At 46.4% G+C, this 22306-nt stretch overlaps 2 protein-coding genes across 7 annotated transcripts in view; one reads left to right on the top strand and one right to left on the bottom strand.

Annotated features, from left to right (window-relative positions):
- The window catches only part of LOC142584850 (uncharacterized), a 66397-nt gene that overhangs the window by 10028 nt on the left and 34063 nt on the right, over positions 1-22306 (top strand). The gene's annotated exons all lie outside the window — the stretch shown is intronic.
- LOC142584848 (uncharacterized) lies at positions 2298-5987 on the bottom strand. Its single transcript, XM_075695151.1, has 2 exons — positions 5634-5987; positions 2298-5346 (listed from the first exon to the last, which is right to left on the bottom strand). Exons 1-2 carry the CDS (start codon positions 5978-5980, stop codon positions 4755-4757), a joined length of 939 nt encoding a protein of 312 aa, XP_075551266.1. The 5' UTR covers positions 5981-5987; the 3' UTR covers positions 2298-4754.

Below are 22306 nucleotides of genomic sequence, written 5' to 3'. Positions count from 1 at the left end.
GAAGCCGATTCGGAGGACTCCATCGCGGCGACCATGCGCTGTGGCATTCACTCTACATATTCAGTAAAAAGGTTGCGTATGCAAACTATTCTGTGCTTACACTTTGTCCTAGATCATTATTTTAACATTAAAAAACTTCCCTCGTTTTGAGAGTACTTACAGAAATCTCTAGGAGGGCTGCCGTATGGTGTTTTTATTGAGTGCTGTAAGCCAAACCTATCGGGAGCATGCCGCATGATCCCTCACACTACGCAAGGGAGGCGCTTCCGACAGATGGCGACTCCGTAAGTCCTCGCCCCCAATAGGAGCTTCTTGGTATGGCATACCTTATTTTGTGCTGTGTGTGTCAGATGTGCCTTTCTGTTGTCCTTGTCATTCAGCTTGCACTACAACAAAATCGGAAAGAGCGACATGGATGAAAGGGAAAGTCTGAAGGGGGATAATACCCCAGTCACACGGGCACTTTCAAAGTCCTTTGAACCAAAGATCCTTTACTTCAAGGGAGAATGCGCGCTGTCACACGGGCACAGCAAAGGAGCCCTACTGGAAGGGAGCTTTGACTTGAAGGAGTGCGCGTTCGTCCTTTGAAACCTCAAGGGAATACTCTCGAACCTAGAGGGCGTCCGACAGCAGAAAAAAAAGATATCCAAAAATATGGAAGTTCAATTTTTACGTCTTCAGAACAAGCTTATAAGTACGAAATACTAATACTAAGGTACTAAACACTTTCGGGACACCCGCAATCTCCATCATGAAGCCGCCGGTACAGCAGCGCCGGCACGGCCTGTCGTCAGCAGCAACATCGACACAAACACGGGCAACACGGGTGCCACGTGCGATTTGTTTCTTTGGCGAGCGGCAGCTAGGCATTTCAAGTCTCCTCGGCTTTTTTCTGCGCGTCTTCCCTCGTCACTTTTGTTTAGTAGTTCTGTATTTTACCTCGTTTACGCCCACCAACCGCTGCCTAGCCACAAGGAATGAGCGCCTCCGACTCCTCGCAAACGGCAACCCAACAGACGGCCCCGCCGCAACCACGAACAACGTGGGGCGAACGGGAGACATGGGCTCTTATAAGTCTTTGGGAAGAGCATCTAGACCACCTGAGAGGAGAGCGGAGGAATGCTAGAGTATATGATCGCATTGTGCAAGGACTCGCCAGGCTCGAAATTATCCGGACAAGGAAACAGGTGCAGAGCAAGATCGACAACCTCACCCAAATGTACAGGTAAGCCTGGATATTATGTGCTGCACATTGGCAGAAACAGCGTTGGCACTTAATTTCCAGTCATTTAAGGCTAGTATACTGATGTCGTGAGATGTGTGTTTGGGTTCATGCGCATGTTTTCGTCGATCGGCCGTGGTTCATTCAACGCGGACTGCATTGTTTTATTTCTTTGTCTTTTTGTATTTGGTGAAGATGCACTTGATATGCCCGCCGAATTGAAACGTTAGACGCAACAGCTGAATTCCCTCACACGAGCACTACCGCAGCGTCAGTTTCAGATCCATATGTGCTGTGCTTGTCTTTCAAAAAAAAAAGGGAACGGCTGGGAGCGTAAAGTTAAGTGTGTAGTGGGATTTAAGTGGTGTGATTTAAGTGTGTAGTGTGATTTAAGTTAAGTGTGTAGTGTGAACTGTAGTGTGATTTGATGGAACATAAAATTCCCTAAAGTATTCATTCCCTGTTACCAAGACAGCTAACCATGTCTACTGGATGGTGCAAAATTCGCTGGCCTGCTCAGCGACAGTGAAAATTGTTCAAACAGCAGTGCGTGCATGCATGTTAACTTTGAGAGTTGCGCAAATGCTAGTTATGTCATGCTTAATCGAGGTCACTGGCACACGGCCACTGTTTATTTTGAAAGTATAGCGCTAAAGCACATACTGTAATTTTCTTCCTGCATGAAGTGTGCTTACTATGCCTATGGATTTTGCCTAGTTCATGCAATAGCACTTATGCTGTTCACCGACCTTTCCAGAAGTTGGGCAAAGAAACGCACAACAGGCTCTGCACCTGTGGCATGGATGTATTTTAAGGAAATGCATCGCTTTCTTGGAACGCTGCCAGCGAATGACCAGTCGCTGGTAGAAGAAAGTGCAGCGCACTCAGATGCCACAGTTGAACAGGCAAGTTTGTCATGATAAACCTGTACAAATGCATGCTCATAATAGTGCATGAAGCAGACTCAGCATGACGTGCTTTTAAATGCATAAGAATGGACAAGTCAGTACAGCTTCGGATAGGTATGGCTGAAAATGCAAACAAAACAAATTGCCAATTGAGGCAGGACAAGTGCTCCCGGAAATTTTTTATTCAGAAGAATGAAAATTGTATACATAAACTGAATGACAACGAGGTGACAGAAGAGCATGGAAAGCAACATGATATAAAGGCATGATTCAAGTGCAGTTTAATGATGCTGTTGAATTGTTTACACACATCAAGCTTAATTAAAATGCTTCAGCAATTTCCCTTGCTCTCGTCGTACCTTTATTACAGTAAAGAACTGATGTGCACTCAAGCTGTAACAACGCCACATATCAAGCAATGTACCTACATATGCAGACAAGAATGCCCTCTAAAGCATTGCAATGTGCATGCAGGCATATAATGAGGTAGTGCCCCATCTTCTCATGTATAGCGCTACAAATCGCATGCTTTCTGGTAAAACTGGATGCAGAAAGTGTGCAACAGGAAGTTTTTTGGTGTCGTGACCACTAGATCCACAATGTAAAAAATGCCTATAGAAGACAAGTGTATGGTTTTGATAATCAGATGTGATAAGGCAGCCTTAATGAGCTAAGTAGGATGCTACTAAATCAAGTTTCACTGTTGTGTATGTGTGCTTAAGATACAATTCTTTTCACCCTTCAGTTGATCTGTAGCATGGAGCATGGCTACGAATCGCCAAACAACGAGGATGAATGGGAGCTGGAGCCATCGGAAGCTGTCCCCGCATCAGAACTAGCAGATGAGGCACCATCACAGAGAAGTCGAATAACAAATGAAAACCAGCGTCGTTCTCGAAAGAGAAAGCTCACAAGCACAAGCGAATTTCAGCGGGACCTCCTTAACGAGCAACGCCTGCTTCGGCAGGCATTGGAATCGGCGACCAAAGAAGACCGGGTGCTCAGAGAGCGACAAATAAATGCTCAAGAAAGACTTGTTGGACTGCTGGAGCAGTATTTTAATAAAGATTGACGGGAGGTCGCGTCCCGCATTTGTTGTGACCTATTAGTCATTTCATCCTTGTACCTAGTGAAGAATGAAACTGATGCAGCTGTTGCTCAGCTTACAGCCTCAGGGCTGCAGGTTGTGCATGATGCTGGAATTCTTTAGTAGTACAGAAGCATTCTTAATAGATGTTTTCTATTGTGTACATGCAGGGCTTCTCCAGAAAGTAGTAGGACTGAACTAAAAAAAAATGTATTCACAATTTTGACACATCGACTTAATACTTAGCAAAATATGCCCGGTCTGCATCAACGCAGCATTTTCAGCGACTTTGCCAATCACTGAAGGCTCACTGGAACGCAGAAACTGAAATGCTCTTCAGCTTCCTCGCTACACCCCCCCCCCCCCTTGCTCTCATCCCTCCTGAAACAAATTGTGCCACTCAAACGCACTTCATTATGCAATGGGTCTCACTCACAGTTATGCAGTTTGATGCAAAACTTCACTACGTAACGCTGCTCTAACAGACGATTCATTCTGCAGATGACGATGCACTTTTAAAGTGGTTCAGCTTAAGCTCTATCTACACTCCCTGAAGGCTTGCAGACGACTGGCGCAACCGTAGCTAAGACCCCCACCACCCAACCAGTGCAATAACATCTTCCTCCTTCACCACGTTGTGGTGGGAAAAAAATCAGTGCTACTACTTCCCAGACAAACCTTATATATTGTGATACAAAGTGCCAGCATCAGCTGGCGCACATCAGCAACGCACATGTACAAAAGGGACCACAAAACATGTTTTCAATCAGTCCAGTCTCCTGTCATATTGATACAGAACTGCTAGTTCATTAAACAAAAATGGCAGTTGAATAAATGTTACAAGACGTAATTGTTTGTCGGAACTATTGGCTGTGCTACAGCAGAGCCGCCACCTGCTACCCACTATGTTTACATGTGCTAGGAGAGCTTAAAGGTGATCTGTGTTGTAGTGCAGTCTGCCTATAAATGCTGGTTTGCACTTTTGCAGTGTGTAAAAACATCTGGTCTTGCACTGTTATTGCATTGTAAGGTCAGTGACTGAACAGTGTAAGATAAGTCATTCAGCTTTCAAATTAATTTTCCTACTTTCTCTGCTACAAAAGAAAAAAGTATTGTATGAGGATCATGATTGTGTGTGACATACCAGTTGCTAGATGCAAGAGACATAACGGGGAGCTGTTCAGCAGCTCCTATAATTGGCTATTTACTGTGGAATTGTTAGTTTGACTGAAGGTAACAGCTATTATGAGCCTACAGAAAATGTTGATAAAAGGCCTGCAAAATATTTGATACTATTTCGCATCACTGTAATGCGTATAATCATGCAGGCAATTTTGTTGTTTCTGTGATAAAGATAACTTGTGAAGCAACATGATGACCCCACTAACATGCTGTTATTCAGTGATGTAGCTATTTTGACTTAGAAACTGCTTTTCTATTTCACAGAGAATTCAAAGGGGGAAACAAAAACACGTGGATATGTATGCATACAAGTGGACAATGAAGAGCAACGCAGCAAACTGAACACAGCCCTGCATCACAAACTTTGGTGGCCTTCACGCTCGCGGTAATATTCAACGAGGGCTCCTCGAACATCTGGTCCGCTTCCAACTTGCACATCTGTAGAATGTTCAGGTTGCACATACACCATACTTTCAATATCAGACTCTTGCAGCCACTGCTGTGAAAGAGAGTCTGAAAAGTGTTCACATATGTTGTGGAGCACACAACAGGCCCTTACGATCATTGGCACATTCGTAATGTCGGCGTCCATTTTCTTCAGAACCAGCCTAAATCGAGCTTTGAGCCTCCCGAACGCGTTTTCAACAATCCTTCGGGACCTTGATAAATTATAGTTGTACGACCTGTGCCGATCGTTCTCTCCAAAGCTCTTGAAGGGTTTCATCAGGTTAGAAGTCAACGGAAACGCCTGGTCGCACAGGATCAACGGTGGTACCACAACTCCGCTGATTGTTGCTGTTGGGGCTTGGAACAAGGGTCCCTCAACCATATCGGCCAATACTGACTGGCGGTACACATACGCATCGTGACAGCGCCCTGGTGAACCGACGTTCACGTACCTGAACCGGTACTTATGGTCGACCATGGCGAGCAATATGATGCTGTACCTGCAAAGAACAACGTCATAACTATTAAGTTACATAGCACAAGAAAATAAAGAGCAACGAATTACACTTACACAGGTCATAGTGCACCACTAAGAACGAGCGTTATGACTGGTGAAATGTCGAAACGCGCAGCAAGCCTAGCATTTATCTTTTAATTGCTTTGAAAACATTTAACGAAGGCAATGTTAAATGTTAATCCTTCAATTTGGTGAAACGTTTTCATCAACTACAGCCATAATTATTCATCACGTCAACGACAACAAAACGACCTAGAGAGAGATACTTACCAGCCTTTGTAGTTGTAGTAATCACTTGCGTGCTCCTTTGGCGGCGATACTGGTATGTGACAGCCGTCCAGGGCCCCGACGCCTTGCGGAAAGTCACACACTGCCTGAAATTCTTTTATGTGCGCTGGCATGTCGTCCGGTGAAGGCATTGTGACCCATTCCTTCTCGAGGGTGGCAACAACAGTCGCACAAAATTCCCTGTAGATCACGTTCACGGTAGAACGACCAATGCCAAAGATGTCTGCTATTGCCCTGTCCTCCGCGCACGAGCACAGCTTATACAAGCTCACCGCCACACGCTTTTCTAGGGCGACGCACTCGCGCATGTTGGTCGCTTGCCGTTGCATTGCTGGCCGGCAGATGTCAACCAAGTATCTGAACGTCGTTTCTGATACCCGGAAAGACTGCTTGAAATGCCGGCTGCCAAGGTTTGGTAGCGTTTTCTCGAACCATTGTTCATGGCGACGATAGGCCCAGACCCGTCGCTGAACTGCGCGTCGCGATGAAGCGAGCGCCGTCAACAGGCAGTTGTTGGCGATGAGACGCCGCCGTATATCGCGCACCTTTTTGCTTGACGCCTCGACGTCCATTTCTAACGATGCCACTGCAGCAATCGCCAGTGCTATTTCATACTTTTTTCGTGCATCTTCAGCGTCGTAGCTCATCTTCACAATCGTTGCTTTGAAAACAGGCGAGAACACTAAACCTAACGAACTGAAGCAAGGGCAACAACGAAGAATCGACGCCAACATGCGGTATACGAAGCGGCACACATGGTGGCCATCATTACAATAAATACGTCTGTATTTGGTAAAGTAATGCCTTTACTGCGCGTGCATTTTGTTTTGATGTTTCTATGTATTAAAAAAAAAAATATTGCTGAAAAAATATACATAAATTTATTATCAGACGCATTTGAGCCATATTTTTTTTATTACTTACGAGGCGATGGCAGCGCTAAGGATACGTTGCGGTTTCTGTTAAAAGCTTCAACGGAGACCATCTGGAGACCGTGTAGCACCGACACATCTCCCTTGAACTAATGGGCCTTTGAAAGCTCAATGCTCCTTAACCTCAAAGGACTTTGAAAGTGCCCGTGTGACTGGGGTATAACTAAGTTGTCATGTGGCGCTGAGCTGTGCTCCCACAAGGGCTGCAGAAGGTAGTGCCAACCTTTTCACATCGTATCCGCTTCTCTCTCTCATGTCACTGTACCTAGAACTTCAGTTTATCCAGTTTCCCCGCAACCGCGGTCGTGTCTATAGTAGTAGTGTTCCCTTGCCTTCTCGCATCACCTTTTACCGATCCTTCTCCCTCCCCCCAACCTCCTTGTATGGAAAACGCAAACGAAGAGTAGCAGTTTCGCCACTGCATCAACTCTACCTATTTTCTGCCTCCTCTCCTCCTTCTCTACCATTCTAACTAGCTTCCCTCTGGACCTAGGTATAGTCACACCTGCTGTAGGAAGATGCAAGTCGCGTGAGCAGCAGGCTTCCTGCCGAACCCTTTCCTGTTTCTCTCATCCATGCAGCTGTAACGGTCGCGAGAAGCGTTGTTTACCAACACTACCGTAGACGTGACCGGACTGGTCACTGCTGCTGTGCACGCTGTCCACGCATGTTTTGTGTCCTTTTTGTTTGTGCTAATGTAGTATCGACAATGTTTTAGAGTTGTGTGGATGAACTCTTGCGGTCATGCAATACTGTTGTTCCACTGTGTGCATCTAGTCAATGGAAAAGACCTCTAGGTGTTTCTTTTCATGAAATACCGGCCGACAGCACTGCACGTGAACAATGGCTGAAGGCTATCTCGAGGAAGAACTGGCTGCAAAACATGACGTCGAACTACTCTGTCGTGTGCAGTTTGCATTTCCAAGTGTCTGATTTCAACGACAACTGCAAGGAGCGGCAGCTGAAGCCCGGTGTTGTGCCAAGTGTGTTCCCTGGTTACCCGTCCTATATGGCGAAGCCAGCGGCGCCAACATTCAGAAGCACAAGTGAGAACCATCAGACAATATGCGACCCACCAGCAACAGCACTTCAAAGGTTCAGAGCGAAGCACCTGTGTCACTGCGTTGCGAGGAAAGTGCTTCGACTGACTCTCCTCTGAGTGAGGCTACAACGTTAGGGATGGAAGGAAACCTTGAAGTAATTTCAACCAACTGTGAGAATGACACAGGCAGCACTTCGCTCACTGCTGACTCTTTCAAGCAGCATGCTGCTGCGGTCGTCGACAGAGAGGTCATGCCCAGAGGGTACGTGAGGCGGTCGTTTGGCATGCAGACGAGCGAATATGCCTCGACCTTTTACACCGAGAGAAAGAGATGGCGTGTAAAACAGCGTACGTTAAAGGCAAAACTGGTTTAAAAAAGACTGTTGATGCCTACAAAGAACTTCGAAAGCTCAAGCAACAGTGCCATTTTAGCGCATTCATGGAAGTTGATGATGTTAAATAAGGCAATGCCAGATTAGTATTACTGCTCGATCAACTGAAAAACTACCGTGCTCAGAAGCCACAGGGATTGGAGACAATTAGGCACTGCATAGTGCTCAGGAATTTATCAGCAATGTCCTATGAGTACATCAGAAGTGAAGGACTCCTCTGTCTTCCATGCAGAAATACTCTCTGGAAGCACATAGGGACTGTTTCAGAAGTTCGCTTCACCAAATTCTTCCGCTGCTTTTCAGAAATGGAGCTGCAAATGCTGGAAGCATCGCAGGCGAAGGTATGTGGACTTGTGGTTGATGAGATGCGAATCAAGCATAGATTGGAATACATGTACCACAAACAAAGGGATGCGTTTGTTGGGGGTGTAGATATGAGCTCATACCTACAACACCTTGCACCACAATTTGAAAAGAATGCCTTGGTGAATTCACTTCTGTGTTTTCTGCTGTGTGGATTACACGGCAGGTGCAAGGTACCAGCTGTTGCATACTCCAGGGTAGCGTATCGTACTGCTGCCGAGTTGTAGCGGTGCCTGCCTAACGAAGCTCGACTGACGATACTTATTGGGTAGCTTGGCATTGTCGGCGGGCTGCAGGCATCCGGTAGACCATGGCGACCAAGCAAGGGTGAGACGATTTCTAGTGTGAAACTTCGACGGTTTATTCAAAGGTAGATAAAAGATGATGACAGAATGAAGTGATCAAAAGTACATTTCAGAGCCCCTTAAACAGGCTCTCTACAATCGTGGGAGGGATATAGTTTCTGTCAACGTCATGTGACCAGCATTGAAAGCCTGCTGCTAGGAGGAGGGCTCTTGCTTCCATCAACGTCACGTGACCGGCACTGAAAGCCAGCTGCAAGGAGACGTGACCGGCACTGAAAGCCTGCTTCTAGAAGGAGGGCTCCTGCTTCCATCAACGTCACGTGACCGGCACTGAAAGCCAGCTGCAAGGAGGAGGTCCATCCCGCCTCCTGGAATTGTAGACGCTTGTCCGTCTCCCTTGTGCGTTGCTGGTTTGTGGAAGTTCTCCTTTTGGCCGTTCGAGGAAAGGGGCCCCCTAAAGTCGCACACACACACACGCACACGAGGCCTGTAAGCTACGGGGCTTCCACCAGACTGGCAGACACTCGAAATGGTCATGCCAAATTAGGAAGTCACGCTTCATTTTGACGAGGCCTGGTGGAAGAAGGTTGGGTGAGAGAAAGTTCTTTCTGCACGAGGTGCGGGACGCCAACCATAGCAGGTGAAGTCACGCCTCATTTCGACGAGGCAGGGTGAGAGATGGTCGGTTGAAATTCCCTTCTGCACATGGTGCCAGACGCCAACCCTAACAGCATCTCCGGCGAGGGAGGAAGATCCCGACGCGTAGGGGCCAGCAGCCGCTGTTCGAGGGATCGGCGTTTCAGTAGCAGAATCCCCCTTAGAGGTGACGAACCCTTAGTTCGTAGCTGGTAGATTCCTGGGAGTGGTCATCAGTCCTCGTGGTGCTCTTGTGACTTTTCTCCCTGGTCCGGTCCGGTGAAATTGGTCTTGCAAGCAAGTCTTGCAACTTTTCGTCTCCTGCGTGGGCAAGCAATCGCCCCAGAACAGTGCCGGACCCACAACCACAAAGCAGTGAGCACAAGGCCACCTTCCTCCAAGACAAACCAGGCTTTAAAAAAAAAACCCGCTACACCTTTCCCATTTCTTACGCACGTCCCTCCCCCCTGAACACTAAAAACAGCCATTTCTTGAAAGTGTTAAGACGTGGTTATTAAAATCGGCTAACAATCGGCTACACTTCGGAAAAAACGTATGAACGAACGTACAAATGCCATGGAAGCCTGGGTGAGCAGGAGGCTTTCGTTACTCTAGAGCAACAACTCAAAACGTCGGCATTGCCGTTAAGCTTACCCTTCTTGCAGCGAATATCGAAGCTGTACTGTTGAAGAGCCAAGCTCCAGCGCAAAAGACGACCGTTTTTTGTAGACATGGACTGCAGCCATGTGAGGGGACAGTGGTCAGTCTCTACAGTGAACCTTGAACGAGCGATATAGCAAGCTAGCTTCTGCACTGTATGCTTCCTCACGAACTGAAAGCTTGCTACTGGTGTACAGTACAGGGTGTTCGTTCTCGTCATCTCTCTTTTGACAGAGCACCATCCACATACCCCTGCCGCTAGCATCACACTGAAGAATGAATGGCTTAGAGTAGTCGGGCGTGTTCAACACTGGCTGACTCGTTTGTGCGTTCTTCAGCATACTAAAAGCCTTTTGCATCATCCCACTTTAAGATTTGTGGTTCTGTTTTTCTGAGAGCATCCGTCAAAGAACTCGCAATCTCGGAATACCGCGGGATATATCTTTAGTAATAACCCGCCAAGCCAAGGAATGATCTGATGTCGCGCTTGGTGCGTGGTTGCGGGAAGTTGTCTATTACGGTTAGTTTAACCTCGGAAGGCCGACGGTGGCCTTGTCCTATTACATGACCTAGATAAGCTAGCTCCGCGCGCCCTAATTCGCATTTGGGAGCCTTAACAGTTAAGTTGGCCTCTCGTAGACGACACGGCACGGTTCGCAGGTGTTGCATATGGTCGGCCCATGATGAAGAAAAGATTGTTACGTGATCGAGATACGGAAGTTCAAAGTCCTCCATTCCTCGTAGCACCTGGTCTATAAGGCTAGAGAAGCAATACAGCGCATTCTTCAATCCAAAGCGCAGGACTTTCGGACGAAAGGTTCCCATCGGGGGAATAAACGCCGCAAGCCTGCTTGCCATCTCGGTCAATGGAACCTGCCAATACCCTCTGACTAAATCGAGCGTAGAGATGAAATTAGCACTGCTCACTTTCTCAAGCCTTTCCTCGATGTGCGGTATTTTATAAGTCTCGTCCTTTGTGATTAAATTGAGCCTGCAGTAGTTGATACATGGTCGCGGCTCCTTTCCTGGGACCTCAACCAAGATAAGAGGCGAGGTATAATCATTCTCTCCTGGCTCTATTACACCTAGCTCTAACATCTTGTTTATTTCAGCGGCCATGACTTCACGTTGACGAGGCGAAACGCGATAAGCTTTTGAACGAACTGGGTCTGATGAGGCTAACTATGTCGTGGACGATCGCAGTGGTCCTGCCCGGTGTGTCATATTGACCATATTCACACTATCAATCAGGTGATAGAAAAATGCGCGGAATATAACGAACCCTTATATATAGTTTTCATTGATTACGAGAAAGCGTTTGATTCAGTCGAAACCTCAGCAGTCATGGAGGCATTACGGAATTAGGGTGTAGACGAGCCGTATGTAAAATACTGAAATATATCTATAGCGGCTCCACAGCCACCATAGTCCTCCATAAAGAAAGCAACAAAATCCCAATAAAGAAAGGCGTCAGGCAGGGAGATGCGATCTCTCCAATGCTCTTCACAGCGTGTTTACAGGAGGTATTCAGAGACCTGCATTGGGAAGAATTGGGGACAAGAGTTAATGGAGAATACCTTAGTAATTTGCGATTCGCTGATGATATTGCCTTGCTTAGTAACTCAGGGGACCAACTGCAATGCATGCTCACTGACCTGGAGAGGGAAAGCCGAAGGGTGGGTCTAAAAATTAATCTGCAGAAAACTAATGTTTAACAGTCTCGGAAGAGAACAGTAGTTTACGATAGGTAGCGAGGCATTGGAAGTGGTATGGGAACCCGTCTACTTGGGGCAGGTAGTGACTGCAGATCCGGATGATGAGACTGAAATGATCAGAAGAATAAGATTGGGCTGGAGTGCGTTTGGCAGGCATTCTCAGATCATGAACAGCAGGTTGCCATTATCCCTCAAGAGAAAAGTGTATAACAGCTGTGTCATACCAGTACTAACGTACGGGGAAGAAACCTGGAGGCATACAAAAAGGGTTCTACATAAATTGAGGACGACTTAACGAGCTATGGAAAGAAGAATGATGGGTGTAATGTTAAGGGATAAGAAAAGAGCAGATTGGGTGAGGGAACAAATGCGAGTTAATGACATCTTAGTTGAAATCAAGAAAAAGAAACGGGCATGGGCAGGACACGTGAGGAGTTTTTTTTTTCGAAATGGGTCAAATCCACGTAAACAGAAGTTGAGAAAAAAGCGAAAATCTGTTATCGGACCTAAATGCAGTGCTATCAAAGCTATTATATGATATGCCTTACATGTCAGCTAAGGCAAGTTTACGGCCACAAGTAATGAAATATTATGCGGCGGATTTGATCAATATTAGGATTAGAACTTTGGATTTGGCTTGTAATGAATTGAAACACTGGATTTGATGCGGTATTGCCATGAAAACTTCATTGAAATTAGCTTTCAAGAATGGCATGATGTAATTTTGGCAGAAAAGCCATAATAACATTGGCAGCAGGGCACTGCTGTGCTTCAAGAACACTAGAACTATATATGAAGAGTAGGTGCGTCTTCTTGGCAGCATAAGCAGCTCTCTTCAAATTGTTCCGCAGGATCATTTTCTTGGGTGCACCTGAAGACACTAACAAAGTAAGCAAGCTCTTTATTGTCTTGCCATGAATTTCCAAAATGCTTCACAAGAAGGCTGGTCACATCTCTGACTTTCATTTTGTTGACGTGGTGTGTGTACAATGCACATTTTATGGGTGCCTGTGCAATTTACACAATACTGCAAGCTACCAATTTGCACTCAAGACAGGAGTAGTGAATACTAAAACAAGCAGTACAGTATTTCAGAGGGTAAAAAGATGAATTATGCTTATGCACAGAGTCAAAACTTATTTGAGGTGCAAAGGCACTTGCAATTAAGTGTGTGAACAAATACACACACATAAAGATCATTCAAACGACAAACTGTTCCTTGATAAGCAAAGAACACAAATGTACACTTTGTTCTCAACGTACATGAATCAGAAAATGGACTATGGAAAGAGAAGCTGTGTCACAACTAAACTACAGGAAGAATATGCACATGCTGCAACCGCACACTGCAGATCAGATTCAGAACAAATCTACAAGCACATGTTTGTTCAAAGATGCATGTTTGTAGACACACACCTAGTGCTTGAGTGAATACTTGTGCAAATGTAAAAACACTTGTAAAAAAAAGCGGCCGTGGCTTAGCTTGGTTAAGCCTGGTGATTGCGAAGCAATAGTTGTTATTCTCGGATCAGCTGGTAGTATGGCTGGTGATAGTCTTGGGTTATGCTAGTGTTACGGCTTACAGTGAATCATCTAAGAGGAAGTCATCCGTCAAATCCGTGTATGCCGACAAACATTTCCCTCACTAGCGTGCCCATTACAAAATCTTCCAGTATCGATTGGCCGACGGTGCGGTAACACTCCATTTTCTCCGCGTCGTAAGATATGCCCACTCGGTGCTTGCAGTAGCGTTCGTTAAAGTACGGTAGCGTTACGCCGTAATAAATGTTGGGGTTATTGTCCCCGTCCAAAATGTGATACAGTTTGTTGTACGTCTCCTCGTCGTCTTCACGATGCATTAGCGGTAGCTTGTATGTTTCGGCCACGTTGTAGATGGCCAAGTTGTCTGCATAACACCCCCATCGTTCGTTGGTCATCTTAAGTTTGCCCCACTTGTGCATCTGCGTGTCCGGCGTGTCGCTGGTTGCCCCGGGGTCCGACGGTAGACCCATCTTGCGTCTTACAATGTCGTTCTTGTAGCGCGGTACGCGCTCGTACGCGTCGCCTATAGAGACCTCGTCCAGGTAGCAAAACGCGTTTTTATTTTGTTTTTGTTGAACATGGTTCGAGTAGACCGCTTTATGGGGTTGGGCGGCGTCTTTGACGGACCGCCGAGACGACCGTATGGCCCGAACGGCGTGCACGACGTGGCTTCACACCCACATTTCGTGAACACGAATCGACCATTGCTACACGTCAAACCATCCGGGCACGGGTAATCCACTGGAAGGGGTTCCCACGTTACGGCGTCGTCGCCGAAAAACTTAAAGTCGTCGACTCCCTTGGCGCGCCGATGTTCGAGCAACTTCTGATAGGCGTATTTATTGATGTAGTAGTAATTGAGCATCGTGGGCTCTCGGTCTGTCATCACGTATTAGTAGAGTTGTGCGATTATCTCTAGAACGTCAACTACCACACGCGTTTTTAGCTGAATTTCATCTTGGGAATGGCACCCGATGCCCAACACCAGAGTTTTTACCAAGTCGTAGTAAAGAATGACGACACACACGTGTTACTTTGTTTCATCTTTTATTTAAACCTATAGATACGCTTTGGTGATCTGTGAAGTAATGACTTTTGGTTTGTACATCACTTATTACATATTTGTCAGAATGTCTGTACATGATTAAATCTAAACTGCTTCCCCACTGAGTTGTAGACTTTGGCTGTAGTGGGCATAGGTCAAGGGAATATCTGTGTCGAGGGCTTCGATGAACGATGGGTCTCTTGTAGGATCTTTATTGAAGTCTCCTGTACAGACGAGCATTCTTCTGTCTGTTCGTTCCGGTAGACCATTGGCCAAGATGTTAAGAGCAGCATCATTTCCTGTTTGGGGCGAGATGTAAACAGCAGCCACAACTAAGTCCAAGGCAGAAATTGCTATACACAGTGCTTCTCCTTGTTCCATCGGTACTGGAGGCGTCACAACAGTAGCTTGCAGAGGTTGTCTTACATATATAGCCACTCCTGCATTTCTAGTCTGGTCAACATGTCTGGCTGCACCCACAAAGTTGAAACCACGCATATCCAAAGGACACTCGCCTGCGTAATATCCAATTTCAGTAAAGACTAAGACATGAGCGGACATAAGCAATGAGTCCATGGCTATTTACTGTTTATGAGCATCGAGTGATCTAACGTTCAGTGTGGCCACTGTAATCGTGCTGTTCGCCACCAACTGCTCACATCGATTAAACGCAGTGTCTAGCCTATGTCTCTCTAAACGCTCAAACTCCGCTTTGAGGAACCTGTCTGCATTAGGTCCTCTGTGTGTAAACTAATGGCATCCTTCCTTGTTGGTAAGATACAGCCCTTCTAGACTTGTAGCCCTACTCAGGGCTACATAGACAAATTTCTGTGGATGGTTTGATGCGTACTCATACACGACAGCATCGAAGGTTCCTCCTTGAGACTTGTGTATGGTCATGGCGCTGACAGGTATCAAAGGAAACTGTGTCCGCTTAACTGACATGTGCTTTACTAATTTTCCCTTCAGTTGAAACTGCATGGACACCAAATCTACGGGTATCCAGCTGTTTATATGACGACCGTACCCGCGCTGTGCAAGCTTTGCCTTAGCTATGAGGCCAACTCCAGGTGGACAACGTAGCCAAATTCTGCACGGTTCTTCCTGTGCATCATATTCAATCAGCTTGAGTGTCCCTACTGTACCATTCACTAATCTGTCTGTAATATCTAAATTCCGTATCAACATGTACGGTTTCTCCACACACGACGACTAGTGAAGGCAAGTAGCCTGTCTCAACTCGACTAAAGGTTTCCAATGATCGTTTAGCCAAATCTTTCTCCTCTTGTGACCTGTGGCCAATTACCAAGTCTCTCGCTAGATGTTCTACTTTGTTTCGACTTGCACGGGCAACCTTTTCATTATATGCATCCACTTCGCTGTTGCTGTAGTACAGACAAACTGCGTCGTAACACTGCGCTGCATTATCCTCCGGGTCTATAAATCTATAGATTCCAGTAGTTTAACTTCAAAGTCCTCCAACACTTCGCCATCGCCAATCTTGGTTAAGAGAGTTGAGAAGACTGCGTCGCTTTGGCGGACAACTTGGGTTAGGGGGAAGTATTCCAGGTGATGCCACGGTAGAACATCTGTGTTATACATGGCTCCACACGACTTTGGCCGCTTGTACACCTCGGATGCTCTAACGGGCGGCAGCTGCCTCATGTCTCCACATAGAATGATATCGAAGCCCCCAAAGGGTTCCAACATCCCGTCCGGCCTTATTTCACGAAGCCGCCGGTCCACTTGTCGAAGCAGGTCCGAAGATAACATGCTGACCTCGTCGATAATGATACATCTCACTCCTCTGAACAGGGTTCGAAATGTGTTCAGATCCGAGGCAGAAAAGCCCTTGTCTTCACGGCCTGATGTCATGACAATCTTGAAGGCTAAGTGCACAGTTATACCATTAAGTGCAACGGCAGCCTTACCGGCTGTGGTGCATGCTATGTAGGCGTTTACTCCCGATATTTCACCATCTCCGTAACCAATCTTTCGACTTTTACAGTACCGATTGTAGACATCCATAATTAAACGGAGAGTGAACGTCTTGCCACACCCAGCCGGTCCAGTGAAGAAGATTCTAAGAGGCTTGGCGTCCTCATTGGTGACGCGATTGATAACCTCTTCGATTAACATTCTTTGGCGATGGTTGGTCATCTTCATTCTTGCGTAAAATTCATCCAAAGGCATACAGTCTTCCCTTTTCTTCACCCCTGGGCACATTGCAGCCACGACTATGCTTGTAACTGTGCTTTCTGGTACAATGTCAGTGTCGTCGTTCTCTTCGACCAGCCCAGCGCGAGTTCGTTCGCTTACCCCATCCCCGTTTTCGTCTTCTTCCTGCACACTTGTGGATGACACCTCTTGGCCATTCTGATCATTGATGTCACGAATGTATTCCAGTAGTTCAGCCTTCGTAACTCCACTGTTATACTTGCTTTTCACCTCCATGAATCTTTCTTTGTTCTCGTCAAAGATGCTTTCAAATGCATTGCCATCCAGAAAGTCGTTCTCCCTTCTAAATGGTAAGTATAACATCACATGCTCTCGTTTGTAGTTGACGACATCGTTTATACCATAGTCCCGGCACCGAAGTATTGCCGTTTTTCTTCACTTGGTCATCTTGTTGATGTTGTAATCTGTCATAAACTCTGCGAGCGTGACGTGCTCCAATTCAGGGGGGCGTTCTTCATACTTTTCCACAGCGCTCTTTCGCCAAATATCAGTGCTGGTTAATTCCAAGTGTTCAGCATCCATTTCACGTCCACTTTTCCTACTTCTGACCCGTTCTTCCGGCCATACAGTGTTCACAAAGATTACATCTGTGCTTGTTTGGCTCATTTCAAACTGAAGTAGCATCCAGGCAGCTTCTAGGGCAGACATCTCGATGGCATTCAGCATGTGTACACCCAGTTTTCGCAACACCTGTTCGTAAGACAGTTGAGCCTCTGGGTCTTCGGCAATCACATTCTTAATGGCTCTGCTAAGAGACGATACACCGCGGTTAGCCTTATTCACGTACTCGACTACGTAGGCAGCGCAGGCATATACATCCAAAATGATTTGCAGATCCATGTTCGAGTTTAGCACTTCGGCTATCCAAGGATTGAAGGCGTTGATGTTACATTGGTCTAAATGTCGCTTTAACAGCATGGTAGGCCTTGAAAGTCCAGTCCGGAGAACCTTTTCGTACTGCTCAAAGTCTTCAATGCCGTGCTGCTCCCACATTGATTTATACGGCCGTTGTGTTTAAGGCTTCATGAAGCGCATCTCGCTTTTCCTTCAGTACTTCGAATCGTTTAGCACCCTCGGGATCTGCTTCCTTGTCCGGGGCAACCAACGGTGTCAACACTTTGGTGCAAGGCATCGGCCACAGTGGGTAATTAAATCGGCAATTCTTCCTGTTACCCTTATAGCATGTATGAGTATGTTCGTGTCGTTGGCTTCTAGGCCTACTCAAAGCATTGTGATTCAGTGAAAGCAGTCGTTCGGCCAGCGCTACCGTCTCCGGCATGTCGTTGTTGGCGACCTCTTCGTTTGGCGCATCGTTTAGCCAAAATAGAAGGTGAGCATGAGCACTGCCTCGATGCTGAAATTCAATGCGTTTGAAGTATTCAACCACGTAGTTAGGCTTAAATGGGCTAAGCCGCTTATTGCAGAGGATTTGCATAATTACCCGAACCATATGTTCAAAGTACACGGCACAAACCACCGGATCTTCGTTCACCAAGACTGCAGCAAAGTAGCTATTCATCTCATGTTCACCTATACCAATATCAGATGGGGTTGCCTTCAAGCTCTTCAGTAATTCGAGAAGCCGCGGCCAGTGTACTTCCGATGCCGAAAGAGTCAGGAATGCCGTTGGTTTGCCCAATTGACGAATCATCGCAAACAGTTCGGCTTTACGGGTATGCCAATACTGTACTGTATAGTATTCGGTACACCCTTCATAAATCCCATGTCTCTCTCAATGAGATTCTCCACTTTCTCAGGATTCTCTACATCACCTCTGGTCAACGTCTCGATGCCTCGTTTGTTCCTAAACATGGTATTCAGGTTATCACACACACGGTGTCGAATTACCTTCATAGCCATATAGAGAACATGCATCAGTAGAGCTCCTCGTCTATCACTTCTAATCTCGGACGATGCCATGGTCAGGATTGTAGGCCTAGCCTCAGGTTTAATGCATCTTGCATGACCGAGGTAGATCTGTGGAAACGACAGCTCCTCAGCATGCGTGTCGTACAGAATGCTTATAGGCTTCTGACCTTCGCCGGGAGCCATTGTTACCACAGGATTCAGAGTTGCTTGTTCGTCATACACTATAGTGTGTTGATCCATTGTTAATGCAACTGCCTCTGACATGGGGTCACCTTCGTCGTCATCACCACCACACTCCTCCAACTCCATCTCATTGTCTTGTGCCATATCAATCAAGTTGTTTACCTTGGCGACGTCGATCTTAATGTCATAGTGTTTATACAATGGAGAATTTTGCAGTACCTCTACCCAGGGCAGCAACTGTTCACGTGAAACCTCATCGGCTAGGTACACCGTCTTAGCAAAGCGGCGTCTCTTTATATTCACAAATATTTGCTGTTGATCGTCCACGTCTCTGGGCAACTGCTTCAACATATGGTCAGTCTCTACAAGCACATTCATGATTGGTACTGACCGTACTGACCGTTCTTCCAATGCATTAGTCTCCGAATCTGTACAAACGGTATACGCGGAGACAGAAGCCGCTCGGCAACTGGGTTCAAACGCGGTAGCCCTTCTGGCATCGGCGGGTATCTATAGCCATTAGAAACACTGTACAAAGGAATCTTTTCCTCTTTAAGGCTATTCTTGCATGTATTGCACATCACGGCACCGGCTAAAGTCTCTTCTTTCCAGTCCGGGTAAGCCTTAAGCAATGTGGGAAACATGAGAGCACTCACCGGCCTAAGTTTGTCCCTATGCCACAACCGGTCACACACTGTACACGCATAGCCGAACGGGTTGTTAGTAAAGCGTCTGTTGAATTTACGCGTTGCCGTCTCAAACTCCTTTACTCTTCTCGCATGTTCTTCACGTCATTCTACTGCAATGTGTCCTTCGGGTTGATTCGGGCCAGCCTTGGTGAGAGATTTCTCCTGTCTTTTCTTCGAACGCTCTTGTCTCTGCTGGGGTGTTTCTTCTGCACGCTGTTTTCTTCGCTTTTCGTTTTCCTTCTCTCGAAACGCACGTTCCTTCTCGAGCCGCTGCTGCCGCTGTTTCGGGGTTTCTTGGACATGCCTCTGCCGTTTAGTCACGTTCCAGCGTTCTGAACTAGTGGAAGGAGACTCACTGTTGGGCAAACTCATAATTTCTTCCTTTGCTTCTGCTGTTTCCACTGAGGAGGTTGCACATTGTCGCCGAGCTGCATACTGGGCACGCCGCTTAGAAAGTCGTTCTTCTCGTTCTTCTTCCGTCTCCGTAGCTCGCTGATGATTCCTCTTTGCATTCTGCCGAGCTGCCTTGTTCGTAGGCACCATCGTAACATCTGGCTGTATGACTGCCTTGGCGAAAGGAGCGGAGCTGTTTTATACAGCTGGTGTGACGTCACTCTGACCGTAGCACCCCTGGTGAGTGGAGCGGGAGTTAGGCCGCTGTTGGTGGCTACCGCCTCGCCTTGCGATGGCGTGAGATGGGGCCCCATTTTTACACAGCTGGTGTGACGTCACTCTAGGTCACGTGGTGTGACGTCACGCAGCGAGGTCACGCTAAAGGTCAATGGTGCCTACCACCGCCTCACCACGGAACGCGCTGAAGTGCGACCTAAAGTAGTATTGCTTCGCAATAAAAGTTCATACTTGTAAAAGAATGCCTTGAGTAAAACTTTGCAATCTGCCTACTGTGCAACACGCAGTTATTTATAATGCAATGGGAGAACAATGGCAGCAGTCACTCAATGAAGTCGCAAATGAAAATGTGCAGTCAGCAAAGAATGACAATGGGGGTCATGGTACTGGAAGACACGGACGAGAGCGAGACAAGGACGAGCGCTAACTTTCAACTGTGTGTTTATTTCCAGGAAAATCCATATTTGTAGGTCTGCACACCGAAAAGGCCCAATTACCGCACATGATAACCAGCTGCTTCCAGGAACGCAAATTTGCTTGTAGTCGGAGTAACTGAAAGAGAACTGATGCACGTAGCAGCAGCCCTCGCTATCAAAGCAGCTTCAACAACTTCTTGCATAACTTCATCTACATTCCTATGCAAAACAGAGTGCTTCTTAAACAAGGCTTTACACCCACAATCACCGCAGTGCACAGACACATGACGATCCCTGCACAGCTTCAATTTTTTGGTTATGTTATTTTAACCTATCATTCAGCCATCTTTCCGACTGCGCAGTGTAAACCTTCCCGCACAATATAAGAAGGTGATGCACCACATTCCTTCATGCGTGACCCCAATTGCCCACATTCTTTGCGCTATGACCCCCATGGCTGTATGTAACCAACTAGCCCAAACAACCTTACTTCTAAACAGCAAAGAATGTCTGCAAGGCTGTTCACGAGGGCAGGTTTGGATTTGCAGGAGCTACAGATGGACAAAGGTTGATGAGGGCACAGCAAACCGTTACAATCTTGTCAAGTGGTGTGAATGCATGTCCTGTCTTGCTAGCCATGTAGTAATTTGGCTGGACTGCCTTCATTATCAAGTATTAGTTCCACCCAAGCCATATCACCCATTCTACATGAAAGCAAACATTGGCCAGTTTTCTCATTTTTTTCTACAGCCAGCGCAGTGAGTTGTTTCTGGCCTCTAGTGAAAGTAGGGATGTGGAGTCTAGCACAGTACAATCCTAAAGTATCTGCAATGTCGAAACCTCTGTCAGCTAAAACACCCCCTTGTGACAAATACTCCAAAATGCTGCAATGTTTGGTTATGAGCTTATCTCTAGCTCTACCTCCCCAGCCTTCAGTAATGTATGTCATGATGCTTTGTGGACAGATGCCAATTAAAAACTTCGCAGTGTTGCTGTTCTTATAGTTTGACCAAGTCTCGCTTCTTGGCTGCAAGTATGATGGGCTCTCAATTTTGATCTCAAAGCAGTCAATTATGACTGCCACTTTTGAGCCGAATGAGTCAAAAAAACGCTTGTGGCATTGTCCTTTATATATCGCTTCGTGATGGCCACACAATTTGTGACCTCAGCCTTGAAAAGGCAGCATCCAGCCACTTCTCAAAAATTCTACTGACGGTAGTACATGAAATGTGAAAACTGTAGGCAAGATCCTGGTGCAGAAAGTTGAATTTAAGTTTCATGAAGAAAATAATAAACTCTTGAGAAACTTTGGCAACCCATTTTGCGGCATATGTTTTGCAACAGACTCGACCAGTTGGAATATAGCATGTAAGACCGAATAGTTCATCATTCCCCAGTAAAAGACAACTTTGGCGTCATCTTGATGACGAGATGCTTCCGTAACTTCAAGCAATTCTTTTTGCTTCTTTAAGATGCACAATTCAGAAGAGTCTCTTGTTGTCTGCCTTAATTGCTTGAATGTTTTGCTCCGTTAAATCCATCTGCACACAAATATCAGCTGCAAAAGAAGAAAAAACTGTAAACCAAATCCTACGTGATTCACAGTAGGCAGTATCGAAAAATTTTGTTGCAAACTTACTTCTGCGTGGTTCTGAGTCCACAGTAGAAACTCGAAGCTCCATTCGATACTCTGCCTCACTTTCAGAGCTTGCACTGCTTTCAGGAAACTTGATACCCGCGGGAGACTGTTGCGCTGCTATTCAGGCTTTGACAACATCCATTCATTTTTTGGCTGTGCTTCTTCGATCGCTGGAACCTCACTTCGTTGGTCGAAGGACTTTCACTTCCGTAACCTAGACGCTGCATTGGTGCCCAGTCAGGGTTTGCATCATCCATCAACTTGGAAGACCTGCCTGCAAATATTCAGAGCCATTGCGAAGCCTCCTAATTTAATTATCACATATGATGGCTCGACTTCGAGCTGCCGACACAAAAGCA

The sequence above is a fragment of the Dermacentor variabilis genome, chromosome 6 (assembly GCF_050947875.1).
Source record: "Dermacentor variabilis isolate Ectoservices chromosome 6, ASM5094787v1, whole genome shotgun sequence".
In the NCBI taxonomy this organism is placed as follows: domain Eukaryota; kingdom Metazoa; phylum Arthropoda; class Arachnida; order Ixodida; family Ixodidae; genus Dermacentor; species Dermacentor variabilis.
Note: the sequence above shows the minus strand (reverse complement) of the source record. Positions and strands in the feature narration are given on the sequence as shown.

What these genes read in the sequence shown, in the direction of transcription:
- LOC142584848 (XM_075695151.1), bottom strand. Translation starts at nt 5,980, where the DNA reads ATGCAACGGCAAGCGACCAACATGCGCGAGTGCGTCGCCCTAGAAAAG. An exon ending in TACTACAACTACAAAGGCTG is followed by an intron (nt 5,347 to 5,633) that starts GTAAGTATCTCT and finishes TGTTCTTTGCAG; the next exon opens with GTACAGCATCATATTGCTCG.